Source organism: Protopterus annectens, chromosome 14.part0 (genome assembly GCF_019279795.1).
Source record: "Protopterus annectens isolate FY-2018-M chromosome 14.part0, PAN1.0, whole genome shotgun sequence".
Taxonomy (NCBI): domain Eukaryota; kingdom Metazoa; phylum Chordata; order Ceratodontiformes; family Protopteridae; genus Protopterus; species Protopterus annectens.
In genome coordinates, this window is record NC_056748.1 from 1,101,575,524 (window position 1) to 1,101,603,364 (window position 27,841).

At 43.4% G+C, this 27,841-nt stretch overlaps 1 protein-coding gene across 1 annotated transcript in view; it reads left to right on the forward strand.

Annotated features, from left to right (window-relative positions):
• The window catches only part of POLR3A (RNA polymerase III subunit A), a 1,593,947-nt gene that overhangs the window by 1,290,106 nt on the left and 276,000 nt on the right, over nucleotides 1–27,841 (forward strand). The window contains exon 21 of the mRNA XM_044055661.1: nucleotides 24,607–24,720. Within this exon, the coding sequence (XP_043911596.1) occupies nucleotides 24,607–24,720 (114 nt within the window). The remainder of the gene's footprint in view (nucleotides 1–24,606; nucleotides 24,721–27,841) is intronic.

The window sequence follows — 27,841 nt, forward strand, 5'->3', positions numbered from 1 at the left end:
GATTTAAATTTTGATTGAAACTTTTTTTGGTTTTCGAAAGAAAAAGGGGGAATTTATAGAATTAAGTAAAACTGTTTTCCCTCATAATGTATTTGATAGAAAAATATCTATAATTTGGTAGAACTGTTTTTCTTTCACAGTAACAGAGGTTTGGCAAAACTGCTTTCTATCATAGTAACACTGTGATGTTTTTAGAAGTAGCATGTAACACAGCATCTGTAAGTACAGAAAAGAAATATGCAGTAAATAAGTATGATTAGCTTAACTTTTTCCCTCCAGACTCTTTCCCTCTTGCTTCCTCAAGCCTTACTAGTTTCCCTGGATTTGAAAAACACTAACCTTCATATTCCCATTCACCCTGCATTTAGGAAGTATTTGTTTCTCTGTTTCTTACTGTCATTTTCATTTATCTGCTTTGCCCTTTAGTCTTTCCACAGGTCCAAGGGTTTTCACCACAGGACTTGCACTTTGTCAGGCTTCTGTTGCACAACCTGGGGTTCACCATCAATCTTCAGAAATGTGTCCTGTCCCCCTATCAGGATAACGTCTTCCCTGGATGCAGGATTCAATCTGTTCCAGTGCTGGCAACTCTTCCTGCTTCCAGGGTACTCTCTAACAACGTACTTACAGTCCTTGCTTCCTCTGTGTCTCATGACTGCCAAGGAATTTGAGGGCTCTGGGGTTCGTGACCTTGGACATCCCCATGCTCCCTTTTACCAAGCTTCACATGAGGAAGTTTCAGTGGTACCTGCAGTCGATGTGGCTTCAGCATTGCCAATTGCAACAGCTTCCTGTTCCTTGTACTTGCCTAAAACTTGAGCTTCAGTGGTGGAGTCAACATACATCTCTCAATCCAGGTTGCCCCTTCCTTCCTCCTACTCCATCACAGGAGCTCATTTCCCTTGTCTTAGATCAGGAGTAGGGAGCTGGTTTGGACAGTATGAGGGTTCAAGGTATCTGGCCACTTATCAGTGACTGGATCACATCAACATCAGAGATTTGAGCCCATATATTTGCTCTCCAGGCCCCGAGGCCCTTTAAGGGTCTATGCAGGCAACACCACAGTCACATGGTACATCAACAAGCAAGGGGGTACATGGTTCTGTCTTTGCAGACTAGCCATTTAGGCCTGGGATCTAGCTATCCAAATGCAGGTTTCTCTGGAGGCAGTTTACATTCCTTCAGAACAAAATCTGGTAGCAGATTCTCTGTGCAGGCCCAACAGATAGATGCTTCACAGAAAGGTGTTTCTGGATATAGTTTATTGTTGGAGTATCTCTCAATTGAACCTCTTTGCCCCCTTCTAAACAGACAGCTTCCTCACTTCTATTCCAGAACCCTGAGTCCTGTGGCTTGGAGGGTGGATATCACGTCTTTTTTATGAAAGGGGATGTTCCTTTGATTAACCCCGTCTTTCTCCTCTTCCCCAGGGTTCTGTACAAGAACAAACAGGACTTATCGAAAATCTTGTTGGTGACTCTTTTGGCTCAGAGAGCACCTGTTTCCCCTCCTTTTTCATCTGGCCAGGGACAGTCATCACAAGTTACCTCACTGGATGAATATTCTCAAACAAGGTAAAGGTTTCTCCTTCTCCCTCAAATTTCCACTGTTCAGTTGACACTTTGGGAGATGAGATTTTAATCCTGTTTGAACTCCATTTCTCTGAGAACATGCTTAAGGTTCTGCAGAAGGCCAGGAAACCCAATACCAGAAGATCATGCGTGTCCAAATGGAAGAGATTCTGTTTGTCTTCACCTTCACCAGGATCCCTTTTCAATGGAGGTCCCTTATGGTTCTCTTACTTCTCTGATCTCCGGCATGCTGGGTTAGCATATTCTTCTGTCAAAACTCACTTGTTGGCAATCTCTGCTCATCTGTCCTTGAACCCTCTGTTGGCCTCTCGTTTTAAGGTTAAATAATTATTGAAACATGTCTTCCAGATCGGGCCACCAAGAAAGCCTGTCTTTCCTCCTTGTGAGCTTAATTTTGCTCTTGAGAAATTGACCCTTCTGCTGGTGCTTCTCTGCAACATTATATCTGGAAGACTGTTTTTATTGGTTGCCCTCACTTCTGTCAAGAGTTTCTGAACTCCAAGCCTTGATGGTGAAATCCCCTTTTTTGATTTTTTACAGGGACAGGGTGTCTCTGCATGGCCATTCTTTTATGCCCAAGGTGGTCAATGAGTTGTCCCTTGATCAGTCAACCAGCTTCCTTCCTTTTCTTTCTCCATAATCTGCTGGTGAGAAGGTTCTACACACCTTCGATCTTCACAGACAGCTCTGGTATTATTTGAATAAGAGAGAGGCTACATGCAAGTCTCCGCAACTATTTTGTTTGTTTTTAATACCAGGACATTAGATTTGGCAGTTTCTAAGCAAACCATCTCCTCTTGGATTAAGAAATCCATTTCTTTTTTTATTCTTTCCATGACTTTCTTCAAGGGTTTGGATGCCAGTTCCATATTTGAGGCTGCTACTTGGTCTGCTTGTGCATACCTTCACTGGTTCCCTACTAAATAAATGAATGTTCGAAATTTCAAACGCCACTTTATCGATGGCATATCGTCGAAAAGGCCAAATCCTGAAGACCTGGAGCAGCGATTTTTTTTTTCTCCTAGGGAAAAAAATCACTGGGCTGTATTTGGGACTTTGCTGTTTCCTCTACTGTGGTGCGATCTCAGAGTTGGTGTATTTAAGTAGGGGGGGGGTGGTGGAGGACAAAGTCCCCCACTTTATTTTGTTTGTGGGGGGGGTTGTTTTGTTTGTGGACCAGCGATCCCCCCCCCCAGGAAAAAAAAATCTCTGTTCAGTCTGTTCGGGGTTTGGATGTTTCGAAATTTCGAACATTTGTTTATTTACTAGGGAAGCCCTTCACCAAACATTACAAGTTGGGTGTCATTTCTAGAGCCAGGGTGCATTTTGCCAAGGCTATTCTTAATGGGTTTGTGGAGGGTTCCTCTGTCTTCGTCCTCCCTTTCCTTCACAGTAGCTTTTGTACTCTCCATTAGGTGACGAATACTGCAGCAGTGATAAGGAGGGAAATAGTACAGTTGTGTAAAATCATGCCTTAGCACGTCCTTCCTTTCACTGCTGCAGTATTCGGTCCCTCCCTCCTGACCCCTTGTTTTTCTTCTAGGCTCATCTGCCTGGTTGAGGGGTTTCTACCCTTTTCCTTAGACATTTCTTTTTTTTCCTTAGATGTACATGTTCTCCTTTCTCGTGATGTAGTTCAGGTTCTCCTGAAGGACTTCAATTCTGAATTTGGAGCATCCGTATGTCACCTATATGCCCTCTGCTGACATGGGGAGCATGTCTGACGTATGACACTTAACAGGAAATAAAAACTTGGTTATACTGGCCATCTGTAGGGCTATCCTATGCAGAAGATCCCACAGGTTATGAATGCTGCAGCTGTGAAAGGAAAGACATCAACTGTTGTGGTAAAGTTTTACACTGTACTTTCCTGCTCTCATCACACTCCCAAATGACAAAGTGAATAGGACTTTTGATGGATTTTGACAAGACTGCATATATGTCTGCCACTCTGCCGGCCTTCAGGGCAATGTTTCCAGGCACACACGGCTAAGTTCCAGATAGCCCTCCTTAGTCCATTAAGGAGAGAAGATTGGTGCAGATGCTGACCTGAGAACCTAACCGTGTGAGCCCACTCAGCTAGTCAAATGGTATAACACTGTCAAGTGTAAATATGATGATGTGGATGCGGCAGCCATGGGTGTAATTAAGCGAGGCCTATCTGAGGCTTCAGCCCTGCCACAGGGTGCCAGTGCAGCTCCTTAATGCCCCTTAGACAAGCAGCAGTCATTGTCAGGCTATAAAGGGTGTTGTATGAAATCCCAACTAGTGACATTTTTCATAAAGTGGAGGAAAGTAGTAAAGTCATGCAGGGTGTCAAAATATTTTTTAAGCTACCTTGCTGCTGTATGAGAAAAGTTGCCCATCTCAGCCACTACCGTTCTATTTCTGGCAAGTGGAGGGTAAGCCAGCAAACAGGGGAAAAAAAGGGTCAACTTAAAAAAAAAGGGGGGGGGAGTAAGGGGAAGCATTGGGGGGGGGCAGCAGCTTCCTTTAACAGGAAGTACCCATGAGTGCTTGGACCCCCCTCCCCCCCCGGGTTGCCTTCAGGTTAGTCCAACACCAAATGAAATAAATGTACAAACCCCATTGGTAGAGATTATTATTCAAAAGACTGCTGTGCCTAGTCAAAAAAGATTTAACACCGTCTATACCTTCAGCATTGGGTATAGCTATGAAGAGTGAATTTACATCAAGCGTAACAAAAACAATATCCAAATTCCAATTCGGTAGGGACAAAGCCTGAGATGAGGCTGTGATTGAACAGGGCACACAGGTGAAGTGCCAGTTCACACTGTAGTTCATGTAGAACACAGCCAGTGATATTGTCAGGTCCCATAGAGGCTGTATTCTTGGCTTTGGACAGTGTTTTAACTTGTGCAGCAGTAATACTGGGTGCCTGGCAATCTAGTGAGTCATCACATGCATGTAAGTACTGAGCATGTGCAAGCAAGAGTGCCATTTTCAAGCATCTCTAACATCCTATTGACATAAAGCTCCTGTCCATAACCACTATCCCACCCCCTTTATCAGTGGGGCATATCTGTAAAAGACATCTCAGTTCTTTAAAAGCTTTCTGTTATCTCAAAGTCAAATATGAAAATGTCTATTTGATAAAGAATGTCTGACCTCTTTTTCATACAAGTTAACAAATGCTTCAGCTGATGGATTTAAAACTGGTAGAAAAACACTTGGCTTTTTAAAAAGATTAACTGAAGATGCTGTTTGTGGAAATAGGCATTTCAAAGAAACATTCCTGGCATTTTTTTTTATCTTTGACAGCCATATGACTGGCTTGATTACACAGAAATTGTGATCTTTATTGCTGATCTTGTTGGGTGACTATATTAATAGTAGTGTTTTTGGGAGGAGAGAGAGTTAGGGGCGAATAGTATTTTTTTTTATTTTGGTTCTGGAGGATTTGAGAGTTGTTGAAGTAAGGTTATGTGGAGAAGGATTTGTGGGTGAGTGTTGGATGCAGTCAATGGTGTATTTATTGTACTGTGGTGGTCTCTGGCTGCTGTGTTTAGATCATTGAATACGTTAAACATTAGTGATCCTAGAATAGAGCCTTGCTGGACTTTGATGGGTATAGGAAGGAAATCGGAGAAATCATCTTGTCATTTTACTGCTTCGGGCCTATTGGGTAAGTAACAAACCAGTTAAGTGAGGAGGGCGATAGTACCCAAGAAGAGAGTTTAGTTACTTGAATTTGATGACTATATCAAATACCCTGGCTAGATATAGAATTAGGGCTGAGGTTAGAAGACCTGAATTTTTATTGTGCTTTATTACATCTACGTGCCTAAGGAGGGCAGTGCTTGTACTGTGATTGGGTCTGAAACCATGCTGTGATGGAGAGGAGAAGTAATATATGTAGTAAGCTGAGAGCAACTACATCTTTCCAAGATTATGGTTAAGGGTGAGAATGGCAGTTGGTCTGTTGTGATCTTGGTTGATGAGCCAACTTTATGGAGACCTGTTGTACAGGATTTTTTCCATGAGGTAGGGACATATTTTTCTTAGAGCAGTTTAATAGAATTGAGACAGGATATGCAAGGCTATATCTGTAGTGAGTTTGAGGTACTCAGATGTGTTCAGGGGCAGTGGTTGTCTTAAGGGTGTGTATGTATTTTTTTAATTGTAGTAATTTGTAGATTTTAGCACTGAAGTGAGTGTCAAGGTCTGTTGTGACTTCAGTGACTGGTGTTGGATGGCTGGATTTATACTGCTTTGTAGGAAGGAGGTTACTGTAATTTGAATACTGACAACTGTTGGTTCAGATCTTTTAGCACTTCAAAATTATTTGTCTTTATAATACTGCTTTTCCTTTACCGTGACTGAAGAACTATGTGGATATCTGGAACAAAGTGACATGTAACCCTCAAGCTATATTTACTGACCAGTTAATAGCTGTAACTGACAGCTTAAGAGGCTGCTAAGTACGGTTAATTCCATTTAACCGTATTTTTATTTTTTGTTGTTTTTGTATGTACTTCCTGATGGTAAAAAGTGTCACTGGCCTTATGTACATTATGAAGATGTTGAGGCTTGGGTGTTTAAGTTGCTTATTGTCTACAGATGCATCAGGCATCAGGATGAATGCCAGGAACATTAAACTTAAATTATCTAACTGACTGATTACATGCTTGCATGCTCACACCCTGGCTACTCACTCAAAATGGCACTCTTGCTTGCACGTGCTCAGTACTTACATGCATGTGCTGACTCACTGGAAAGCTTCTTAAAAGGGATTATTGACATTGTGTGTAGTGTGCTTCAAAGAAGTGCCATATTTCCAGTGGGTATTTCTACAACGTTTCCTATGTAGCTTTGTTTATACAAAATAGCTACGCACTTTAAAAACAAATAATAAATAAATAAATAAATGGCAGCACTGTTTAAGTATTATTCAGCGTACGTGTTTGACTTAAAACACCAGATGCACTGATATTATGGCCATGGTAATGCAGCAGTAGTTGTACCATCAACAGCAGCAACAAATAGCATTAAATATTTTTTTAAGTTCAGTTAATGTCCTTGTACAACAAAACTGGTTTACTTTACTATAAAAATGTAAATCAGCAAGTAGCTCCTAATGGTATTTGATATACAAACCTCTGGAAAAGTTTTCAACAACAAAGTTTCACTATTTCTAAGATCTTCAGAATAAATAAAAGTTCATGCATGTTTATATTTATTTCATTTTGCATTTGTTTACCAGGAAATTCCGACTGGACACAGGTCCATTTTCAGTGGAGGCCCGGGGTTAAAAGCTCCAGCAGTATAAAACACATTATACAGCAAGAAAATTAACACATTACAAGCCATTAAATAATTTACAAATTGCACACCATAAATAACCAAAAGAGATAACACATTAGCAGTTTAACAAATGAATACATCAAAGGGTGGTATACAGCATTATACAGTCTCACGACTAGTATATAGTTGAGTAAATACAACATTTTTGAGGAAGACTTAAAATAATTTGAGGTACTAAAGTAAGTATATACAGTGGATATAAAGTGTACACACCCCTATTAAAATGCCAGGTTTTTGTGATATAAAAACAGACCACAATAATGTCAAAACTTTTCCCACCTTTAATGTGACCTATAATCCGTACAATTCAATTGAAAAACACATCTGTTAGGGGAAAAAATATATAAAAAAACCATACAATAAGCTGGTTGCATAAGTGTGCACACCCTTAAACTAATACTTTGTTGAAGCACCTTTTGATTTAATTACAGCATTCAGTCTTCTTGGGTAGGAGTCTGTCAGCATGGCACATCTTGACTTGGCAATATTTGCCCACTCTTCCTTGCAAAAGCGCTCCAAATCTGTCAGATAGCGAGGGCATCTCTTGTGCACTGCCCTCTTCAGGTCACCCCACAGATTTTTTATTGGATTTAGGTCTGGGCTCTGGCTGGGCCATTCCAAAACTTTAATTTTCTTCTGGTGAAGCCATTCTTTTGTTGATTTGGATGTATGCTTGGGGGTCATTGTCATGTTGAAAGGTGAAATTCCTCTTCATCTTCAGCTTTCTAGCAGACACCTGAAGGTTTTGGGCCAAAAGTGCGTGGTATTTGGAACTGTTCATAATTCCCTCCACCTTGAGTAAAGCCCCAGTTCTAGGTGAAGAAAAGCAACCCCAAAGCATGATACTGCCACCACCATGCTTCACCGTGGGGGTGGCGTTCTTCTGATGATGCGAAGTATTGTTTTTGCGCCAAACGTACCTTTTGGATTTGTGGCCAAAAAGTTCAACCTTGGTCTCATCAGACCCTAACACATTTTCCCACATGCTTTTGGGAGTCTTGATGTATTGTTTTGCAAATTTTACCCGGGCCTGGATGTTTTTCTCTGTAAGCAAAGGCTTCTGTCTTGCAGCCCTACCCCATAGTCCAGACATATAGAGAATATGAGACATTGTTGTCACATGTAGTACACAGCCAGTCCTTGTCAGAAATTCCTGCAGCTCCTTATGTGTTGCTGTAGGTCTCTTGGTAGCCACCCTGACCAGTTTTCATCTTGTCTTTTTATCAATTTTGGAAGGACTTCCAGTTCTTTGCAGTGTCACTGTTGTCTCATATTTTCTTCTTTTTTGATGACTGTCTTCACTGTGTTCCATGGTATATCCAGTGCTGTGGAAATTTTTTTGTACCCTTCTCCTGACTGATACCTTTCGACAGTGAGATCCCTTTGATGCTTTGTAAGCTCTGTGCGAACCATGGCTTTTGCTGTAGCAGACAACTGAGTAAATGTCAGGAAAATCGTACTAGGAAAGTTGAACTTTATTTGGGGTTAATCAGAGTCTCTCTAATTGATAACAGATTTGTTTGTTTTTCAATTGAATTGTACAGGTTATAGGTCACATTAAAGGTGGGAAAAGCTTCGAAATGATTTATTGTGGTCTAATTTTTTTTTTATATCACAAAAACTTGCATTTTTAACATGGGTGTGTACACTTTTTATATCCACTCTATAAGGAAGGAAGGCATTATAGGCTGGAAATATAATTAGTATATAAAGTGTAGAACCAAAAAATATCAGGTGGGGTGTGTATGAAAGTGCAGTATATAGAGTTAACCAGATTGGTAGCAAGAACAAAGCCAGGTGTTTTCTAAGTGAGTAGATAGGGTTTTTTTTTAAATTGTACTGTGGAGCTGATGGAAGTGGGTAGCTTATTCCATGTTTTAGGAATGATGTTTGAGAATAAAGATTCCCCAGCCGAGTTGCACAGTTAGACAATGGAAACTGAGGGAATCAAACCCTGGACAACCTGAAACAACTCGTTAACAGTTCCTTAATCCTTTGCGCCAACCGCCAGACCAGTCCTGTGCACCAGCTGCCAAACTACGTATTCCGGAACTCCTACACTCACTCTAGGTAGCACCTTAAAATATGGTTAGCATGAAACATGAGGATCTCTTTCTTTCCTTTGTTTCTACCCCCAAACAACACAGGAAGATGACTGGAGTAACTGATTTAAGGACATCTCATGACACCACTTTCATTCAGTAAAAACTGTTCTTACTAAAACAGTACCGGTTTCTTTTGAAGTACTAAATATGTTTCCATAAAACTACTTCTTCTTTTGGCTTTTCCTGGTTAGGGGTCGCCACAGCAGATCACCTGTCTGCTCATGATTGGCAGTTGAGTTTTATGGTGTCGAGTTGCCAGCCCGACGCCCAACCTTCCACAGAAGGCACACGCACGCATTCATGTCTAGGGCCAGTTTAGAGTGTCCAATCCACCTACCGCATGTCTTTGGGATGTGGGAGGAAATGGGAGCACCCGTAGGAAACCCACGCGACCACAGGGAGGACATGCAGACCCTGCACAGAGCGCATCCCAGCCAAGGATCGAACCAGAGAACCTCTTGCTGTGAGGTAGCAATGCTAACAGCTACACCACCGCAGCTGCCCAAATGTGTTTCCATACAACTAAGGACCTGAAATTCTGAGGTCATGTTAACAGTGGTAACAGAATCTTCCAAGAACCATCTTCAAAGTCACTAAACCATGAATTTAGAGGTCCTTTATTTTACAGGGAGCAAAAGGCTAATTCTCAAGTAAGGATCGAAAGAAGAAGTGATTGCTAACTCAGTGACTGGAGAAATAATACAATTTGATTACCATCTGAATAAATACTTTCAATCAGAATTTTTTCTCTCTAGATGAAACCGAATGCTGCTCACGTGAAGGAAATTAAAAAGCTTTATATTTCCTGGGTCTTCAACTACCAAACCTGCCCTTAACCTTACTTCATTTTTTGCAGCCTAAAAGGTTCTACCCACAGAAGTTAAGTACACTGTTCTAAATGGAAGAGGGACTACAGTCCAAGTAAGACTATGTCCTCCGATGGCTCCTTTACAGACCATATGAAAAGACTTGATGGAGCTGGATACCACATAACACTAGAGGTGCATAATTGTCAAATGCATCTCATTACAAGGAACATTCCTCATTTTGAATCTTAAAAATTCCATTCTACACTGTTACTTATTGACAAAAATCTGTCAGATTTTCAGTGTTAAGAATTTTTTTTAACAAATATCCAAGGTAGATAATACTGAATCACATTAATTTATGAAAAACTTATTTCAAGTATGAAGAAAAAAATTGTTGTGAAAGAATTTACCATAACCTTAGATGTCCTTCTCTTCCATCTTGCAGCATTCAAAACTGTAGGGAAGCCACTGCCCGCAGCACTGGACATCCAGCCAGCACACCAAAGTCTCAGGAGCAGGGGCACACATGACATCCGATGCCAGAGCCACAAACTGACGCTGGCCACAAAGGTGACGTCTGCACGCATCCACCTCAGAATGCACTGCCGCATACAGTAGTACCCCTGGAAGCTTTTCAGACCCGCAAGCAAGACCAGACCATGGAGGCATATGCCTGATGCTGAGGTTTGGGAGATGGAGAGAAAATTGTCCCCTCAGGTGGCTAAACAGGAAGGGGGGGGTAGGAGGATGGGACTGAATATTGCAACATGGAAAAGGACATCTAAGGTTATGGTAAGTTCTTACACAACTTTTCTATGTCCTTCTATTCTCATGTTGCAGTATTCATAACTGTAGGGAGAGTACCAAAGCTTTAGGTAGGAGCCTGGGAGGGAGGATGAGGTTCCTGGTCTATAAGGCCATCTAGAATGGACCTAGCAAACCCACTTCTGGCCTTAGAAGCCAAATCTAGTTTGTAATGCCTGGTAAAGGTATGGACTGATGACCAGGTAGCAGCTTCTAGGATAGAAGTGTTGTCTACCCCCCTGAAGAAAGCAGCTGAGGAGGCAGCTGCTCTAGTGGAATGCATGATGATATATGTATCTCTTGTGTAGCAGTGCAATTCAAAAGAAGAAAAAGTGTCCTTACTATACAACTCTGGCCCCCTTGCCTGGACCTCTGCCAGTCATTGGGCCAGCTGGTCTCTCCTCTGTCCTTGTAGTTAGTCATACCTGCACTCATCTCCGGAATAGGGTATGCCAGTGAGGAAGGACAGCAAGTCTCCCTGCTGGACATGGCTTTGGGTGCTGACTTGTCTAAACATGGGCTAAATTCTTGGCTTATAGGACCTTCAGGGCCGATAGCCTAGTAACTTCCTATGATCCCAGTACCATCCATATATTGATTTTTTCCCCAGGTGTCATTGGCTGCTCCTTCCAGCTTTTACAGGTATGATGCCTGCAGAAGGTGAAGGAGAATATTGGTCTCCTTTTCATATCAGCTTGGGGTGTGGCCCTGAGCATTGTTAGTCCGTGTTATCTGCCAGGTTCAAGTAAGACTGAAGAGGCAAGTCTGAAAATGAGGCCACTAGGGTATGTAGTTACTGCTTCTGTTGCACTTTACACCCTGTGCTGTCTCCTTGTTGTGCAGAGAAAATCGGATACATTCCCAGATCAGTTGCACATCCAACTGCATTGTGTCATTAGGCTGAGGCTGCAAGAGCTGATGACTTTGTCAGAATACTAGGAGCCCAGCTATGACAGTACATGCCCTTAAGCATATGTGCTTTCATGTGATTCATAGAGCAAAGTGCCAGAATACCTAATTTTCATAAGAACTTTCATAAACAGGATGAAAGTTTCATCAACTTTTGAATAGTTCAGCATTTTGACAGCCATTGGATTCCATGTTTAAATGGAGGCTAATGGAAAGCTCAGAAGTTTAAAGCAAGCACAGTTAGGATGAAATTATTGGAAATAGGAGGTTACCGGTACAATTTACTGTGACTTCTTCAGGATTAGCCAATAATTTACAAGTAAGGTGGAGAATCTTGCAGTACTGTTGTATTTCTATAGGCAGTAATTTTGGCTGTTTAAAGTGTCATTACAGGTAACTCGTGCTTCTTGCCAAGGATGTCCCACATGGCTAGCATTACAGTGGTTGCACCTCACAACTTGATTCTTAATGTTAGACCACCTGAACCTAGTGGATCTTTTCACTTTGGTTACAGGAACTCTTGAGATGGCTTGGCAGCCCTCCGTTTTGGAGATCTGTTCCTTCAAGTGAGATTGGTTCCCAGCATTGGTGGAGTGGTGCCAGATTTGTTCAGCTTGCAGGCGGTTGTGACTGGAGTCATTTGGATTGATTAAAGCAAGTCTGTCAAATTTAAGTAGAATGGTGCTGAAATAGGTAATGAATTTGTTAATGAAATGTTTGCCAAGTGAAATTGTAGATACTGAAAATGTTCATAGTAAAGCTGTTTGTGGTAGCACAGCTTGTCTTTATGTCAAAAGACCATGGAGTTAATTTATGTGTATAAGTTTATGTATATAATAAAGGAGGATGCAGAGAAGCACAGCTTCTCCTTGAAAATGTATTTCCTCGACTTTTTCTACAAAGAACCTGTGTAAACTATTATCTGAAGTTGTTAATCTTCATCCATTCCTCACTGATGGGTACGGTTCCAAACCTTCGGAAACGAGTCGGCCAAATACCAAGCTAGCGTACACCAAACTCTTGAGCGACGCTACTACCCACAATGCCCTTCATCCCATACCTCAGATCTCGTTTGCTGCACAGCCATATAGCAGCGTTTTCACCGAGCTCTCCAGCTAAGTAGTTTTGACTTGTGTAAAGTGTGCATTTCTCTACCCACAGGTATTCCTTTACCATTGTTGCTATTTTCTTGCCTTTCCTTACTTTTCTTCATTGCTGGTAGTCTTGCCTTTCTCGCTCTCTCTCCTTTTGTCTGAGTGAGTGCTAGTATGTCAGAGAAAAAGGGTACTTCAGGTTTTAAACACTGCACGTCGTGCAGTGGTAAATTACCGAACAGCAACTTGCATTTTAAATGTGTTTATTGTTTGGGCGTTTCGCACCTTTCTGCGACTCCCCCATGTGATATTTGTGCGAGTTTTAGTCAACGGACTTTGAATGAATGGCACAGCAAATTGATTCTGAAAGGATTTCTTTCCTCTCCCTTCTTGGAGGCTATTTCTGCAGAGGTCTCAACCCCTCCAGTCAAGGACAAGAAGCGTCCCCGCTCAGACCCCTCTTCACTGGCCGGTGACTAGGGCAAGACCCATCTATCTAAGGCCTGTAGATCTTCCTCCGAGCATCGGCTCGCTGCCTCGGTGCCACCGATTTCGGCGCCGAGCGCAATTTCTGGGAAGTCTGAATTATCTGTTCCGGGCTTGGCACCAATGACTACTGAACTGCTGATTACTTCGGTTACGACCAGACTGGTTCTGGGCACCTCTGCACCGACCTCACCTTTACAGACACCGGCTCTGATGACCTCGGATCCGATTTTGACTACTAACCCCGATTGTGACTTCGGCTCTGAGCCCCCTCTCGGTGCAGACCTTACCGTTTATGCAATTCAAATCAGAATCCTCGGCTCCGTTGAGTTCCTTACCACTGACCAGGTATTTATCTTCTGTGGACTCGTTTGCCAGACAAGCCTACAGTCCCTTTCTGGACCGGCCTGAATCCCCTTCCGGCATATCGGTTAGGTCTGCCAGGAGCGTTTCCGAAATAGACATTGTTCGTCTCGTTGATCAGGTACCGACTACAAGAGGAATCTCCAGACCCTGTTCCGCTCTGGGTGTTGGGATTTTTCCTCCTTCGACTCCTTCATATTCTTCTTCTGGGGATCCTTCAGTTCCAAGACCCCTTTGCCCATTGCTTTCAACGGGACCCCTTCCTTCGGCACCGACTACTATGATGCCTGAAGCATCTAAGTCCTGGTGGGTGTCAGTTCAAACAACATCCCACCGTACTCAACCCCTTGCTTTGGGGGTGGAATACTTGGTTCCGGCCCCGGCACCGACTGTCCTTTCGGTTCCCGTGTCAGATCCAAGAGTTATATCTGCACTGAACCCTTCTCAAACTCCAGTCTCGGAGGTGGGTCATTTGGAGCGGGGTGTGACCCCAGTTCCGATTCAGTCCTCTTTGGTTCTGGGCTCCCACCCCTCTTCAGGTGGGCCCGCCTTCTGGATTATGGAAAGGGTGCTGGCGGCTAGCAATCCTCCTCCTTCAGCTCCGCCTTTGGTTCCCCCCCTAACTCCGCCATCTCCGGCACTTAGGGGACCACTGATCCCCAGCACCCCTTTTTCCAAGGCCTTTTCGGACATCCCCACCAAACAGCCCCCTCGGAAGAGGGTGTGCAAAAGAAAACACGTGGACTTACCTGAAGAGTCCCTTACAGAGAATACGGATTACGATGATGGGGAAGGTTCTCCTAGATCACCCCCTGATGATGTTTCCTTTGGGGATATCTTGTAGATTTTGTGTCAGTGGGGTGACTGGAAATCTTCCACCCCTTCCCCGGAGGAATCCGTATTCCTACAAGTTTTCCGCTCCCGACCCCCTACTTCCTGGGTGACCCCTCCTGCAGATGAGTTAGTCAAATTTGTGCAGCGAGCGTGGAAGAGTCCAGATTCAGTAGAAGCTATCCCCAGGAGATGAGGCAAGGTACTTTCTCCTCCAGAGGATCAACCCCAGTGGTCGAAAGGTTTGCCAGTAGACACTGTGGTGGTGGCGGCCACAAAAAAGACCTGGCGGAAGAGAGTCCTGCTGTTCATCCACCCAACAGGGAGTCCCGGGCGGTGGACAGGTTAGGGAAGCGAGTTTTTGCTCCAGCAACCTTTGCCGTATGTTCGTTGAATTTCCTGGCACACTTTGCGAGACTCCAGAGAGACCTTATTTCCGAACTCTCTGGTAGCCTCGTGGGTCAAGTGTTGGATGGTGCACATGACAAAGTGGCTTCCCAACTTGCCACCCTTGAAGCGATTTGAATTCCCCCATGAGGTTGCTCTCCCAAGCAACCGAAGGAGCAGCTAGAGCAGCAGGTGCTGGCATGGTTGTCCGACGTCATGCCTGGATGCGCATTTCTGACCTACCGGATTCCTTCAAGTCTTCCTTTTTGAACCCCCTATTGAGCCCTCCACGCTCTTTGGTTCTAAGGTCAAGGATACTTTGGCCAGGTGCGAGCAGGATGGAAAGACCTTGTCTGCCGTGGGCCTGCGCTTCTCCAAATCTAAGCGTTCCTTCTCCAGGAACCAGAGGAGTGGAAAGTTGTGGCACAAGAAGTCGAATCTTTCTTTCGTGATGCACGTGGCGAGGACTCCTCAGGCAGAGGGGGGTCCGGTGAAAGATGCCCCTTTAGGGGCAGAGGGGGTTACCGGAATCAGGGCTCCAGAGATTCTTTCTCCGGTAGGCTCTGTCAGCGCTCCTGAAGCGTTGCCTGATTGCTTTCCTCTGGAAGCAGTCGGGGCGCGTTTCTCTCTGCACCAAACAGCCTGGTCCACTATTACCGACGATCTATGGGTGCAGAGAATTATCACCAGAGGCTATCACATTTCCCTCAAATCCTTTCCAAGACCTCAATTCTCCCATCCCAACGTACCACCCAATCAAAGGGAGGAGACAGCTTCCGCAATCAAGAAGCTTCTTCTAAAGGGAGTCATCCAACAGGTCCCCCCAGATCAATGCGGATTAGGGTTCTACTCCAGACTCTCTTTGGTGCCAAAAAAGATGGGGGACTGGAGGCCCATCCTGGATCTCAGTCGTTTGAACGAGTCCGTCATACAGACCAAGTTTCACATGGTCACTATTCAATCCATCCTTCCATTCCTTCGGGAGGGTGTGTGGATGTGCTCTCTAGATCTCTGGGATGCGTATTACCACATCATAATGGACAAATGCTCCAGGAGACTTCTGCGCTTCCGGCTGGGAGCCAGTCATTTTCAATTCAGAGCCGTGCCTTTCGGTCTCTCGACGGCCGCCAGAGTGTTCACGAAATGTCTAGCAGTGGTGACAGCTCACTTGAGACTTCACGGATTCCAGGTGTTTCCTTATCTGGATGATTGGTTCCTCTCCGCCCCCACCGAGCGTCTACTGACCAGGGCCCTTCACTATACTCAATGGCGGAGTCTCTGGGTTTTACTATCATTTGGGAAAAATTAAACCTTCAGCCCACACAACAACTGGAATTCATAGGGGCTATGTTCAACACTCAGCTTGGCCTAATATCTCTTCCTCATCACAGGCTCTTAAGACTGAGAACACAAGTGCAAGTGATACTCGACCGCAGGAAAGTGTCTGAAAGGGAAGTTCTGCAGGCTCTGGGTTCCATGGCGACTGCCATTCACATTGTTCCATTGGCCAGGCTTCATATGCGCCTGTTACAGTGGCTTCTTCAAACTCAATGGATACACAATCGTCATCATCGCTTGAACGCACTAGTCCTCTTCACCGATCTCTGCAAACAGGATCTCCTCTGGTGGATGAGAATGGATGAAAGTCTTTGGTATCTCCCCTTTCAACCTCTTCAGCCCAACACCACAGTGACTACGGACACTTACCTGATAGGGTGGGGGGGCAACTTTCAGGGAAAATCTGTTTAAGGCATGTGGTCTCCTCTAGAAGTCGACTTACATATCAACGTTCTAGAGCTCAGAGCTGTGTTACTGGTGATACAAGCTCTCCATCCTCTTCTTCCTCTCGGACTGATTGCTATCCAGTCTGACAACATGTCTGTGGTCTGGTACATCAACACGCAGGGAGGTGCCAGATCTTACCCCCTTTGCCACGAAGCTATGAGAATTTGGCAGTGGGCGATAGCTTCCAACCATATCCTGATTGCTACACACATCTTGGGGAGTTCCATAGTGATTGCGGACTGGCTGAGCCGATGCATCCTCCTTCCTCACAAGTGGTGTCTCAAACCAAGAGTGGCGGAGGAAATTTTCAGCCTGCTGGGGCTGGCCTTGCTGCAATCTGTTTGCCTCCCCCTCCAATATGAAGTGCAGCAGCTACTTTGCTCTCTTTCCTCTGCACGGGGAGTCCCCAAGAGATGCTCTGACACGAATAGCCTGCGGGTCTCCTGTACGCTTATCCTCCTAGCCCCTTGATACCCTTGGTCTTAAGGAAAGCTACTCTGTTGAGAAGCAGAATGATTCTCATTGCTCCGTTCTGGCCTCGACAGGTTTGGTTTCCCTTCCTTCAGCCACACCTGCTCCGACCTCCTTGGATCCTGGACTTCCATCAGGATCTCATTTCTCACCCCCAAGGGTTGTCATCTCCAAATCTGACCACGCTCAAACTGACAGCTTGGTTGCTCCACTTCCATTAGTAGCCAGGCTTGAATCACTCTCTTCTCCGGTACGAAGTATTATTTTGGCCTCGCATAAACCTTCTACCAGAAAACTTTATAAAGACAAGTGGAAACTCTTTTCCTTGTGGGCACAAGAGCGGTCTCTGGATCCTGTCTCTGTTCCAGTAGCTACGGTTCTTCAATACCTGACCGATCTTTTCCTTAATGGGGCTTCTGCATCCACGATTCGGGTGCATCTAGCTGCCATCTCCAATTTCCATGATGGTTCAGACAGAATTCCTATTATATCTTTTCATCTGTGTAAGACCTTCCTGAAGGGGATTTTTCATTCTAGACCTCCCATTAGGCAACCTGTGGAATCATGGAATCTGTTTAGGGTGCTTCAAACTTTGGCTCTACCTCCCTTCGAGCCGGCTGCAACCTGTGATGTGAAATTTCTGTCCTGGAAGACCTTGTTCTGGTGGAGAGCTGCAAGCATTATGCATTGAGTTCTTATTTGATTTTCCATAAGGACAGAGTATCACTTCGCACCAATCCCACTTTCTTACCCAAGGTAGTTTTGGAATTCTCTATTAATCAGTCCATTGAGTTGCCTGTGTTTTTCCCTGATTATACCAAAAAAGGGGAATACTGTCTCCATTCCTTGGATGTCCACAGACAGTTACATTTTTATTTGGACAGGACAAAGTAATTTCGTAAGTCAGATCAGCTTTTTGTTGCCTTTGCGGGCTCTAGAATGGGATCGGCAGTGTCTAAGGTTACCTCTTCTAAATAGCTTAGGGATTGCATTTCCTTTGTTTATTCTCTGGAGGAGGAATCAGCTCCTGGCCGCATTAAACCTCATTCCACCAGAGCTGTGGCCGCTTCTGTCACCTTTCATGCTAAGGCTTCCATGGATGATATTTGTGCAGCTACCACTTGGGCTAAACCCCATACCTTTATCAAGCATTACAAATTGGATCTGATCTCCAGGGGAAGAGCTGCCTTTGGCTCTATGGTACTCCGGAATGTTCTTCCATGAGGGCCACCCAGATTCTGTAGTAGCTAGGGACTCGGTCCCATCAGTGAGGAATGGAAGAAGATTAACAACTTCAGATAAAGAAGTTATGCCTTACCATAACGTTTCATCTGAGTTGTTGATGATCTTCCATTCATCACACCCTCCCACCTTCCCCCGCCAAAGGCTCCTGGCTGATCTTCGGGTCATTTTGGTGTGTGAGGGTTTTTGCGCAGAGATAGCCTCTGCCTTTATTTCTGTTTCTAATATATGTTTCTACTATATGTTCTGCAAACTCGATCTGAGGTATGGGATGAAGGGCATTGTGGGTAGTAATGTGGCTCGAGAGTTTGGTGTACACTAGCTTGGTATTTGGTCGACTTGGTTCCGAGGGTTCGGAACCGTACCCATCAGTGATGAATGGAAGATCATCAACAACTCGGATGGAACGTTATGGTAAGACATAACTTCTTTTTTTTCTGTTTTGCATTCCACAAATTTGAAATGTACTGATAATGCTGCAGCCATGGTAGAGGAAGCGTCTTGGCAACGGTGAACCTTTGCAGTTATTCTACTGCAGCACAGCAGAAGATCGATACTTGATGGCTGCAAGTGTGTGCTGGAAAACACCATAATGGAAAGTCTTATTGTAGATAACGCACGTTAATACACGTGCCGTGGTAGATAAGTGACATTGACTTATACTGGTGGTGAAGGTGAAAGCCGCGGTGTTACAGCGGTAGCATTGTTGCCTCACAGCAAGAGGTTCTCCTGTTCGATTCTCTGCTGGAGTGCCTTCTGTGTGGAGTCTGCATGTCCTCCCCGCGGTTGAGTGGCCTCGGAAAGACATGCGTCAAGGGCGTGCCTTCGCTGAAGGTTGTGCATCGGGCTGGCAACTCGGCACCATAAAAATCAACTGCCAATCATTAGCGGACCGGAGTTCCTCTGTGGCGACCCGTAACCGGGAAAAGTTGAAAAGACAAACTTATTCTGGTGGTGAATAACTGGGATGTCAGTGAGTCATTAATCCATGACTTACATTTAATGAAGGTTGCTGTTGTGGTGCACTGGAATATGTTGTATGACGGTAATAAAGTAGAGATGCACCTAGGCAGCTCCTGTGAGATTGGATTGATGCGAACATGCCAGAAGTTGCCTAGTAAGTGTGCATGTCTCCATGGAGTTCTTCAGTTCCTCACTGCAGCTGAGTTTAGGGGTCATCCTGTGTTTTGTTGAAGATTTTGAGCCTGCTTTCCAAGCTGGTGAAGAGTGGCATATTCTTAACCAAGTATTTTGTGACAAGAGTGTGGGGAACCTGAATTACGCATGTTTACTGTGTTGTTCAGTTTGATAGATCTTGTAGGAGTTACGACTTGAATGTGTGATATCCCCTTTCTGATGAACAAAGTCCTTAGGGAGGTGTATGCTTTGCATGCATTCATTGAGGCCAACATTCATTTCAAGAATGAACCTTTTTTAGGCAAGGTTCAAATAACAAATTCACCACCGTAACGGGAACAGGCAAGCAAAAACTGAGGGTAATGCTACTCAATGTTAGAAGTCTAAATCTCAAAATGCACTCACTCGAGGCACTCCTTAAAATGGAGAACATCGATATCTGTGCAGTGACTGAGACCTGGTTCAAGGCTCCATAGAGCACCCCTGCACTACCAGGCTATAACTCATACCACACTTTTCAGCCATGTAACCTGGACCGAAACACCAAAGGTGGAGGTGTGTCCATATTCATTAAGGATATCCACATCTCCAGGCTAGTTGCTCAGCATAATGCATCTGAGGTTATCCAAGTGCAACTAACTCTGGGCAAAACTGCAATCCAAATTGTAGCTTGCTACAGATCCCCCACCATGCCCCAGGATTCCCACTCCTCTTTTCTTGATGTACTGGAAAATGTTAGGGTTCAACCAAACACCCTAATAATGGGCGACTTCAACTACCCCACCGTTAACTGGGAAAACTACTAGTGTACCAACTCCTTAGCTCAACACTTTCTGGAATTTATAAACTCCAATGCCCTGGATCAACTTATCCACACCCCCACCAGGGGCAACAATATCCTAGACCTAGTCATTACCAACATGAGTTCCACACCTGAAGTCAACTCCTCATTGTTCCGATCCGACCATAAGCTAATCACCCTTGATATCTACATCCCGCCCCCACCCCCCCACCCCATTAAGGAAACCGCGGTAAAAAATTTCTCCATAGCCAACTTCATGCTTCTTAAGACAGAAGTGGTGAACTTCATGACACCCATGCAGATGGACAATACAGTTACAACTGCTGTAGCCTACACAAATGCACTCTATAAGCACTTACACGAGTGCATGGATCGTGCTATCCCAAACAGAACCAAGATGCTATCCTCCAAAAAAAGGTAGCCAATCTGCTTGTCCCCTGCCATAAACAAAACTGTACAACAGAAGGAAGAAACTGTTGCAAAAGAGAAAAAAAGTCCCATGAGTGGAGGAGCTCCCTGGTCAGCCTCAGTAAGAAGCTGAGATCCCTTATAAGATCCTCCAAAGCTAGCTATGAAAACAAAATCGCCACTAATTCTAAGGACAACCACAAAGAATTCTATAGCTATGTCAAGAATCTCGATGGCAACACCCAGATCTGCTCTATGTTACAGCACAAAGGCACGAAAATTACAGAACCAACTGATATTGCCAACATCCTGGCAGATAGGTTCAGTGCTAACTGTACCCCCCTCACCCCCTAAGGGGCCGATATCTATACAGGAAGAATGCAGAGTCCCTGTAATCACAACTATGCAGGTAAAAGCTGCACTCTCTAAAGCAAAAAACACAGAATCCATGAGACAGGACAACATCCCAGGCTGCGTTTTACACGAACTTCAGAACGAACTGGCTCCCCACTTGTTCAATAATAGCCTTGCATCAGGCTTTGTGCCCACTAAGTGGCGCACAGCAACAGTTATCCCACTCCACAAAGGGGGGAGCCACCACTGATCCCAGGAACTATCGACCTATTAGCCTGACGAGCCTGGTCTGCAAGGCCATAGAACGTATCATCATGAAACTCCTAAACAAAGATATTGGTAACCTCCAAACTCTGGATCCCACCCAGTTAATGTTTGTGAAAGGCAGATCATGTGTCCTGAACCTGATAGACTTCTTTGAGGCAGTCACCAAAGCCATAGATGGAGGGTAAGGTGGTTCACACAGCCTATCTTGACCTCGCCAAGGCTTTCAACACCATCCACCATTCTAGCTAAACTAGGTATAAATCCCTACATCACAAGATGGGTTGCCAACTGGCTCACTGACAGAACCCACGCTGTAAATGTTGCAGGCTCCAAATCTGACCTCAAAGCAGTGACAAGTGGAGTACCACAGGGTTTCATCCTGGGACCTCTCCTCTTTGGTATCTACTTCTCTGAAGTACAGGCTAACACAGAAAGTCTCTGGCTAACGAAGTTCGCAGATGACTGCAAACTAGGAGCCATAGTCCAGTCCCCAAATGATGTGGACAGCCTACAGAAGGGCCTCGCTGAGACAGATGCCTGCTGTCAGAGCCATGGCCTCAAGCTCAATGCCAAAAAGTGCAGCGTCATCCACTTTGGTAAAAATTCTGTACACATGAACTACCACATAGGCAGCAATCTACTTAACACCGAATATGTGATAAGAGACCTTGGGACCCAGGTGGACAGTAGTCTCTTCTTTGATATTCACATCACCACAGTAGTCAGGAAGTCCTTCTACGTGGCACACCTCATCATAAATGGGTTCTCATTCAGGAAAAAAGAGGTCATTGTTCCCCTGTACTCGACACTCATTAGACCCATTATAGAGTACAACGCCCCCTTTGGAATGTACCGCACAAGACATCTGCTGCAGCTGGAAAGGCCACAGAAATACCTCACAAAGAGGATTACTGGCCTCAAACAAATGCCTTACACTGACCGCCTCAAAAAACTCCAGCTTTACTCTGTAGCATATCGCCTACTCCAAGGTGATCTCTGCCTAACATATAAAGCAATGTCAAACCCAGAGCTGTTGGACATGCTACACCTAAAGGAATCCCAATCCCTCTGAGCTACACGCTCTAGGGACCTAAACCTTGTCACCACAATAAACAGGACATGCTGGAGGGATAGATTCCTGTCCCAGAGACTTCCCATACTCTGGAACAGGCTACCTATCTATGTCAAGCAAAGTTCTTTATTAGGATTCTTCAAGAAATATCTTGAGTGGATGGGAAATAGGAAATGCACCCTGGGGATTGCTTCTGTGTGTCTGCTCGACAGTGGCACAGGAAAATAACTTTTTTGGGTGGCGTAAGCCAGGGAACCTTGTTGGCTAGGCTTATGTAGGCCCTTGGGCCAATACCCTAGTACATACCTATGAACCTATAAGAGTTCTATCTTTGTTGCGTTAATGTTAGGAATTTAATGTGCGACTTAGGATGCTGTTTTAGAATTATTTGCAACGCATTCATGATTTTAAATTAGCACCTTAGTGTCAAATCTTTACATCCCATGAAATAAGTGTGTTAGTTTGTTTATTGTATCTTTTGTACTATTCAAAAGCATGGATTGGGTCCTGCGTAATTCTTTGGCTCTGCTATCCATTTGTTTGCAAATAGTTTGTCATTTTGTGCGTCTATATTATATAGTCGAAGTTTCAAAACTTCAAACCTCACATGAGCGAAGTTCGAAACTTCGACTATATAATAAAATAAAAAAAAAAAAACTTACCGCTCTGAGCAGGGGGGGCAAGCACCCCTGCACCCCCCACTTAAATATACCAACTCTGAGAACGCACTTCAGTGCAGAAAGAGAAAATTTCCCATTCTGCGCGTGAAAAGCCATTGACTTTCACCTTCGACCTTTCCGTCATTCGATCATATGATGTCGACCATCTATGATTCGAATATTGTAACGGTCTCTCATCTAATATAGACCCTCATTTTGTTTCTGTTACAAGGATTGATTGTTTTGTCTGTGGTAAATTTCTGGCACATGGAGAAGATTTTATCCAGTAGTTTAAAAATAATTTCCTGTTTGAGAAACACAGGAGTTGCTCATCAAAATGCAGTTGGATATCACCTTAATAGCACATTTATTTTTAGAATGTCATTGTTTTGGTGTCGAGGTTTTCCTCTGATCCAAAATTATATTGAAACTTGGCACTGTGTGATTGTTATTTGCTGGGCTAGCATTTGTGTTGCCTTTTGCCTAAAATACAGTTTGTTGCTGTACTTTGTTTTGAGCAGAAGAGTGTAGATGATGTAAGGGAACGGCTGATAACAGGAAATTTCACTTCTCCAGAAAGGGTGATCATGTGTATTTTATGAGGTGGTCTTAAAACATTTCAGGTGATCTGCCCTGTGGAAGACTTTCTATTTGTTGCATTGTCTAACCTTTTTCTGTGCATTTCTTTCCTGCATGTTTAGGGCAGGTGGTGTATTTGATTTGTAAATTTCTTGCATTATTAATGCATTTGAATTAATTTTTGATTAAATTAGTTGTGACTTTCTGATGTTTTCATGTTATGGGGATTTTGCTTTGCTTTTGCCTGTTTTGTGGTTTCAGAATTACCTGAACTACAACAAGAATGGCTTTTAACTTCCAACCTTAAAAATCTTAGCTTCCAAATGAGGCTGGATCCCTTGTCCCTGTACTCCGTTTCATATTGGCTCCTTTGGTGAGATCTGTGCATCGCTTACTGTGCCCGTATGGATCCTGCTATACTTGACCTTCTTTTTCTTGAAAAGTGAAATAGTGCAGCCATCTTTAGAACAAGATCTCAACCTACATTAAGAAAAAAGTAAACTTAGATGGAGGTATCGTTCATCACCTACCTCTCCCTGCTGTGGAATAAGCTCCCACTACCAATCAAGCAATGTTGATTCCCTTTCGACCTTCAAACATAGCCTGGTTAACTGGATGGATACCCTTAAATTTACTCTAGGAGTTAAAGGCCTTGTTTTCTGAAAGTTCATCTCCCAGACTGTTAAGTCTACTGTTAACCCGATTCTTTTTTTCTCTGTAAATTATTTGTAATTTTTGTTGGAGTTTTACTCTCTGGGCCCCTGCTGAAAATGGACCCGAGTGCCCAGTCAGACCATCCCGGTAAGCAAAAATAAATATTGACTAGAGATTGTGAAAGTACCTGGTGACTTTCTTGTAGGTATGGAGTGTTTAGATTGTGCCTGTTTAGGCAGTTAGTTCTACTATATGTCATGCCTGTAAGATCCTTACCTTTGTTTGTGGGGTCTTTATCACATTTCAGTGTCATTTGTGTGCCCCGTAAGCTGAATGTCTGCTGAATTAATATTTTTGTTGCAGTAAAGAATGTGTGGGAATATTTTGTATATCAGTCTTAAAATGGATTTTCTTATAGAAATGTCTGTTTCTTAATTACTGTATTAATTTAATATTTTTTGTCTGTTTTAGGCTGTTTATTCTTGCCAGAATGAACCTGCTCTTAGTAAAAATGAGTTATGCTTAACTTCAGAAGCTATCATGAAGAAAAATGAGTTCCTGTTTTGCCAAGAAACCTTCTTGCAGGTTAGCAGTTTATTTATAATCAAAATGAGACTTGGAATTGCATTACTTGTTATCTGGTGTCTATATTGATTAACTTTTCTCATTTTTCACTGCTTTTTATGCAAATTGATTTTCAGTGAGTGCATTCTTTACTTTTTTACAGTGCAGTAAATATTTTAATGTGCTGAGTGTTACAATAAACTACTTACACATGTTCAGATGCAACACACTGAAATGCACTGTTGCTTTTCCAAGTGCAGTCATTTGTTTACTCATTTAAACCACCACCGCTCGTCAAATGGATCTCTCAGACTGGATTAAAGCCCCATTAGTCCTCCATCCCACACATTTCTACTGCTGCTTGGGATGCATGTTGTTAATGGTAGATGCTGGTATATATATATAAAAGAGCTCCCTTGCCGATATGTCAAATGCTGCAGAAGTCTGGCAAACTGATAGTTAAGCAGACAGACTTTGGGAAACTATCTTTTTTAGGGAGAGTGTGCGTAAGCACACGTGTGTGTGTGTGTGTGTACGCAAATTTATTTCTTCCCTCCTAGGTGTTTTTTGCCTGCCGACCAGCAAGTCCCCTCCGATTGGACTTGAGCCTATTAATTCCATTGGAGTGCAGGAGAGTCCTGTGCTGATACCCTGTGGTGAGAGCCATCTGGATGGGCCTCCCTCCAGGAAAACAGAGTTCAGTGCTGTTGTACACATCCAGGCAATGAGAGCTATTTTTGTGACTGTCCCTATGTAAGCCTTTGTCACACTACAGACTACCTGTGTACCTCTAACATACATGGCCTTCAAGAGCTACCATCAAAGCTTGTGTGGCCACTCATACATTGTACATATGCCAGCCTATGTTTGCATGCCTCTGTAGGAATGGCAGCTACCACCATCTGGGACCCCCTACCCCAGGATGGGCATGCCCATCCATCTCTGCTGTGCTTTTACTGTTAAGCACCCATACTACTAATCAAACAAAGGTTGCTTAGGTCATAGTCCTGTACATATCCATTTGCTCCATCAATAACGCTCTCTCTTTGTGTTTGCATTTGTGTGTTCCACCATTACGTTTACTATGATAACTGTAAGCACTTTGTGCTTAATTAGACTGGCAGAAAGTTTTATATTCTCAATTATTTGGATTGGTGGAGGTATGAGACACCAAAACAGAGGGCTCTGAAAAGAATAATGTTAACACGAGTTGCAAAGTGCTCAGAACAACAATTCTGACATGTTATGTTTTCATACCTGTGTTGAAACTTTTCTGCACAAATATTCCTTTGTTGGCTAACCAGTGCTTTTTTCCATTTGTTTTTATTTTAAAAAAATACTGTCGTTCGAACATCTTCCGTAATTATCTGAAGTGTGTTGATTTAAGACAATTCTGTAGTATTGCTGAACTGCCATCTCTTGATATACTGATTTGGCTTTGAGCTTTTCAGTTAGTAATCCTTAAAATGTATAAAAATTCATAATTTTAAGGTTGAGTAATGTTAACTAACTACTTAATTGCTACGAGACTAGAAGAGATAGAAAATGTAAAGGGGGTGGGATTGGAGGATGAAGGTTATAGCTGTGCAAGTTCTGAAATTTTGAGGAGCAGACATGGGATCCCAAATTTCACAGTGGAGGCGGGAGCAGAAGTTGACATACTTGAGCATTTTATCCAACTGCTGCTGGGCTACGCCAGAAAGGCTGGATCTCTGAATGTGGTCTTGATCAATGTGGTAGGAGCTGGAGGGGGGGGGGGGGTAGTAAGTAAATGCCATTTTCAGGCTACATTGATCATGTCGGTGTGTAACTTAGAATGTGGGACAGGTAAGGATACAGTGTCAAAGGTAATGATATGAGACGTTTGGGAGTGGATTATGATCATCAGGAATGGGAGAGAGCCTCAAAGATGGGTTATGGAAGTGGGAGCAAATTGGGGAGGTAAACTATCAGGGTGGGTCAGTGACACAATGCACAGAGCTGTGGATTAGTTTCAGGAAGTGGTTAAGAAGAAAACATTAACGTTGCTACACACAAAGGTAAGGCCACTAGTTAGGACAGTAAGTATGCATACAGGGAAGTGGAAGGGAGGAGTGGAGAACTGGACAAGGCACAGTACAGGGAGATTATCAGAAGGGCAGAGAAGATGCAAAATGAACAGTTGACAGAAGGGTCAAGGGGTGAATAAAAACTTGTGTAGGTGTGTAGCAGAAATTATTTATTTATTTATTTATTTATTTATTGGCATTTGTTTACCAGGAAAGTCCACAGTGTCAAGTTGAGCCTGTTTTCATTGGGGGCTCTGGGAGAAAAGTTCCATTTAGCAAAAAACAAAACTAAGGTCTAGCACCAGATTGGCAGAGCAAGTACAATAAAAATTAAAAGAAATTAACGTACAGGTTCAAAATGTTCAGAAATGTGTACAGAAAATTTTTATTAAGAGATTTACAGAATTTACATAGAATTAAGTAAACATAAAATTTTCTTGAAAAGAATTTACATAGAATGAAATAAACCTGCTACAGACTTCTTGACTTAAGGGAATGAGCATGTTTCTAGTACATAGGTACAATAATAACAGGCATAGTACAAAGCAAAACAATTATATCAAGATTTGTTTGATGTATGGAAGAAGTGAAGAGTAGTATGGTAAGGCCATGAGAAGGGCAACCAAGCGGAGTATCTAAATGTAAATACAACTTGGTTAAAATGTAAGCTGCAGTTACATTATGGAGTAATAGATAGGAAGGAAAAGGGGGAGATGGAGGAGTGGACAGGAAGGCAGATGAGAAAAGGGAAAGGCTATTAAGAAGAGAGGAGGGAGGAATAAGGTGTGATAGAATTAAGAGGAGGGAAGGGGAGGTGTAAAGAAAAATGAAGTTTGTCAGAAGAAACGGAAAGATTATTAGTAAAAGGTAAGGGTAAAGTTTTAGAGTTAAAATTGGAAGATTAAGTAATGGCTGTGAGTAGTGGAACAGTTACATGTCCACTTGGAGAGAAGATGGTTGTGTAGTGCAGCTTTAAAGTTGGAAAGACATTGTAAGCAGACAGAGGTAGATTAAGTCCATAGTTTAGCAGTGTTCCATGAATATAATAGGTGACCTGCGGGTAGCCTGGGTTTATGAATTTATACAAGATATTG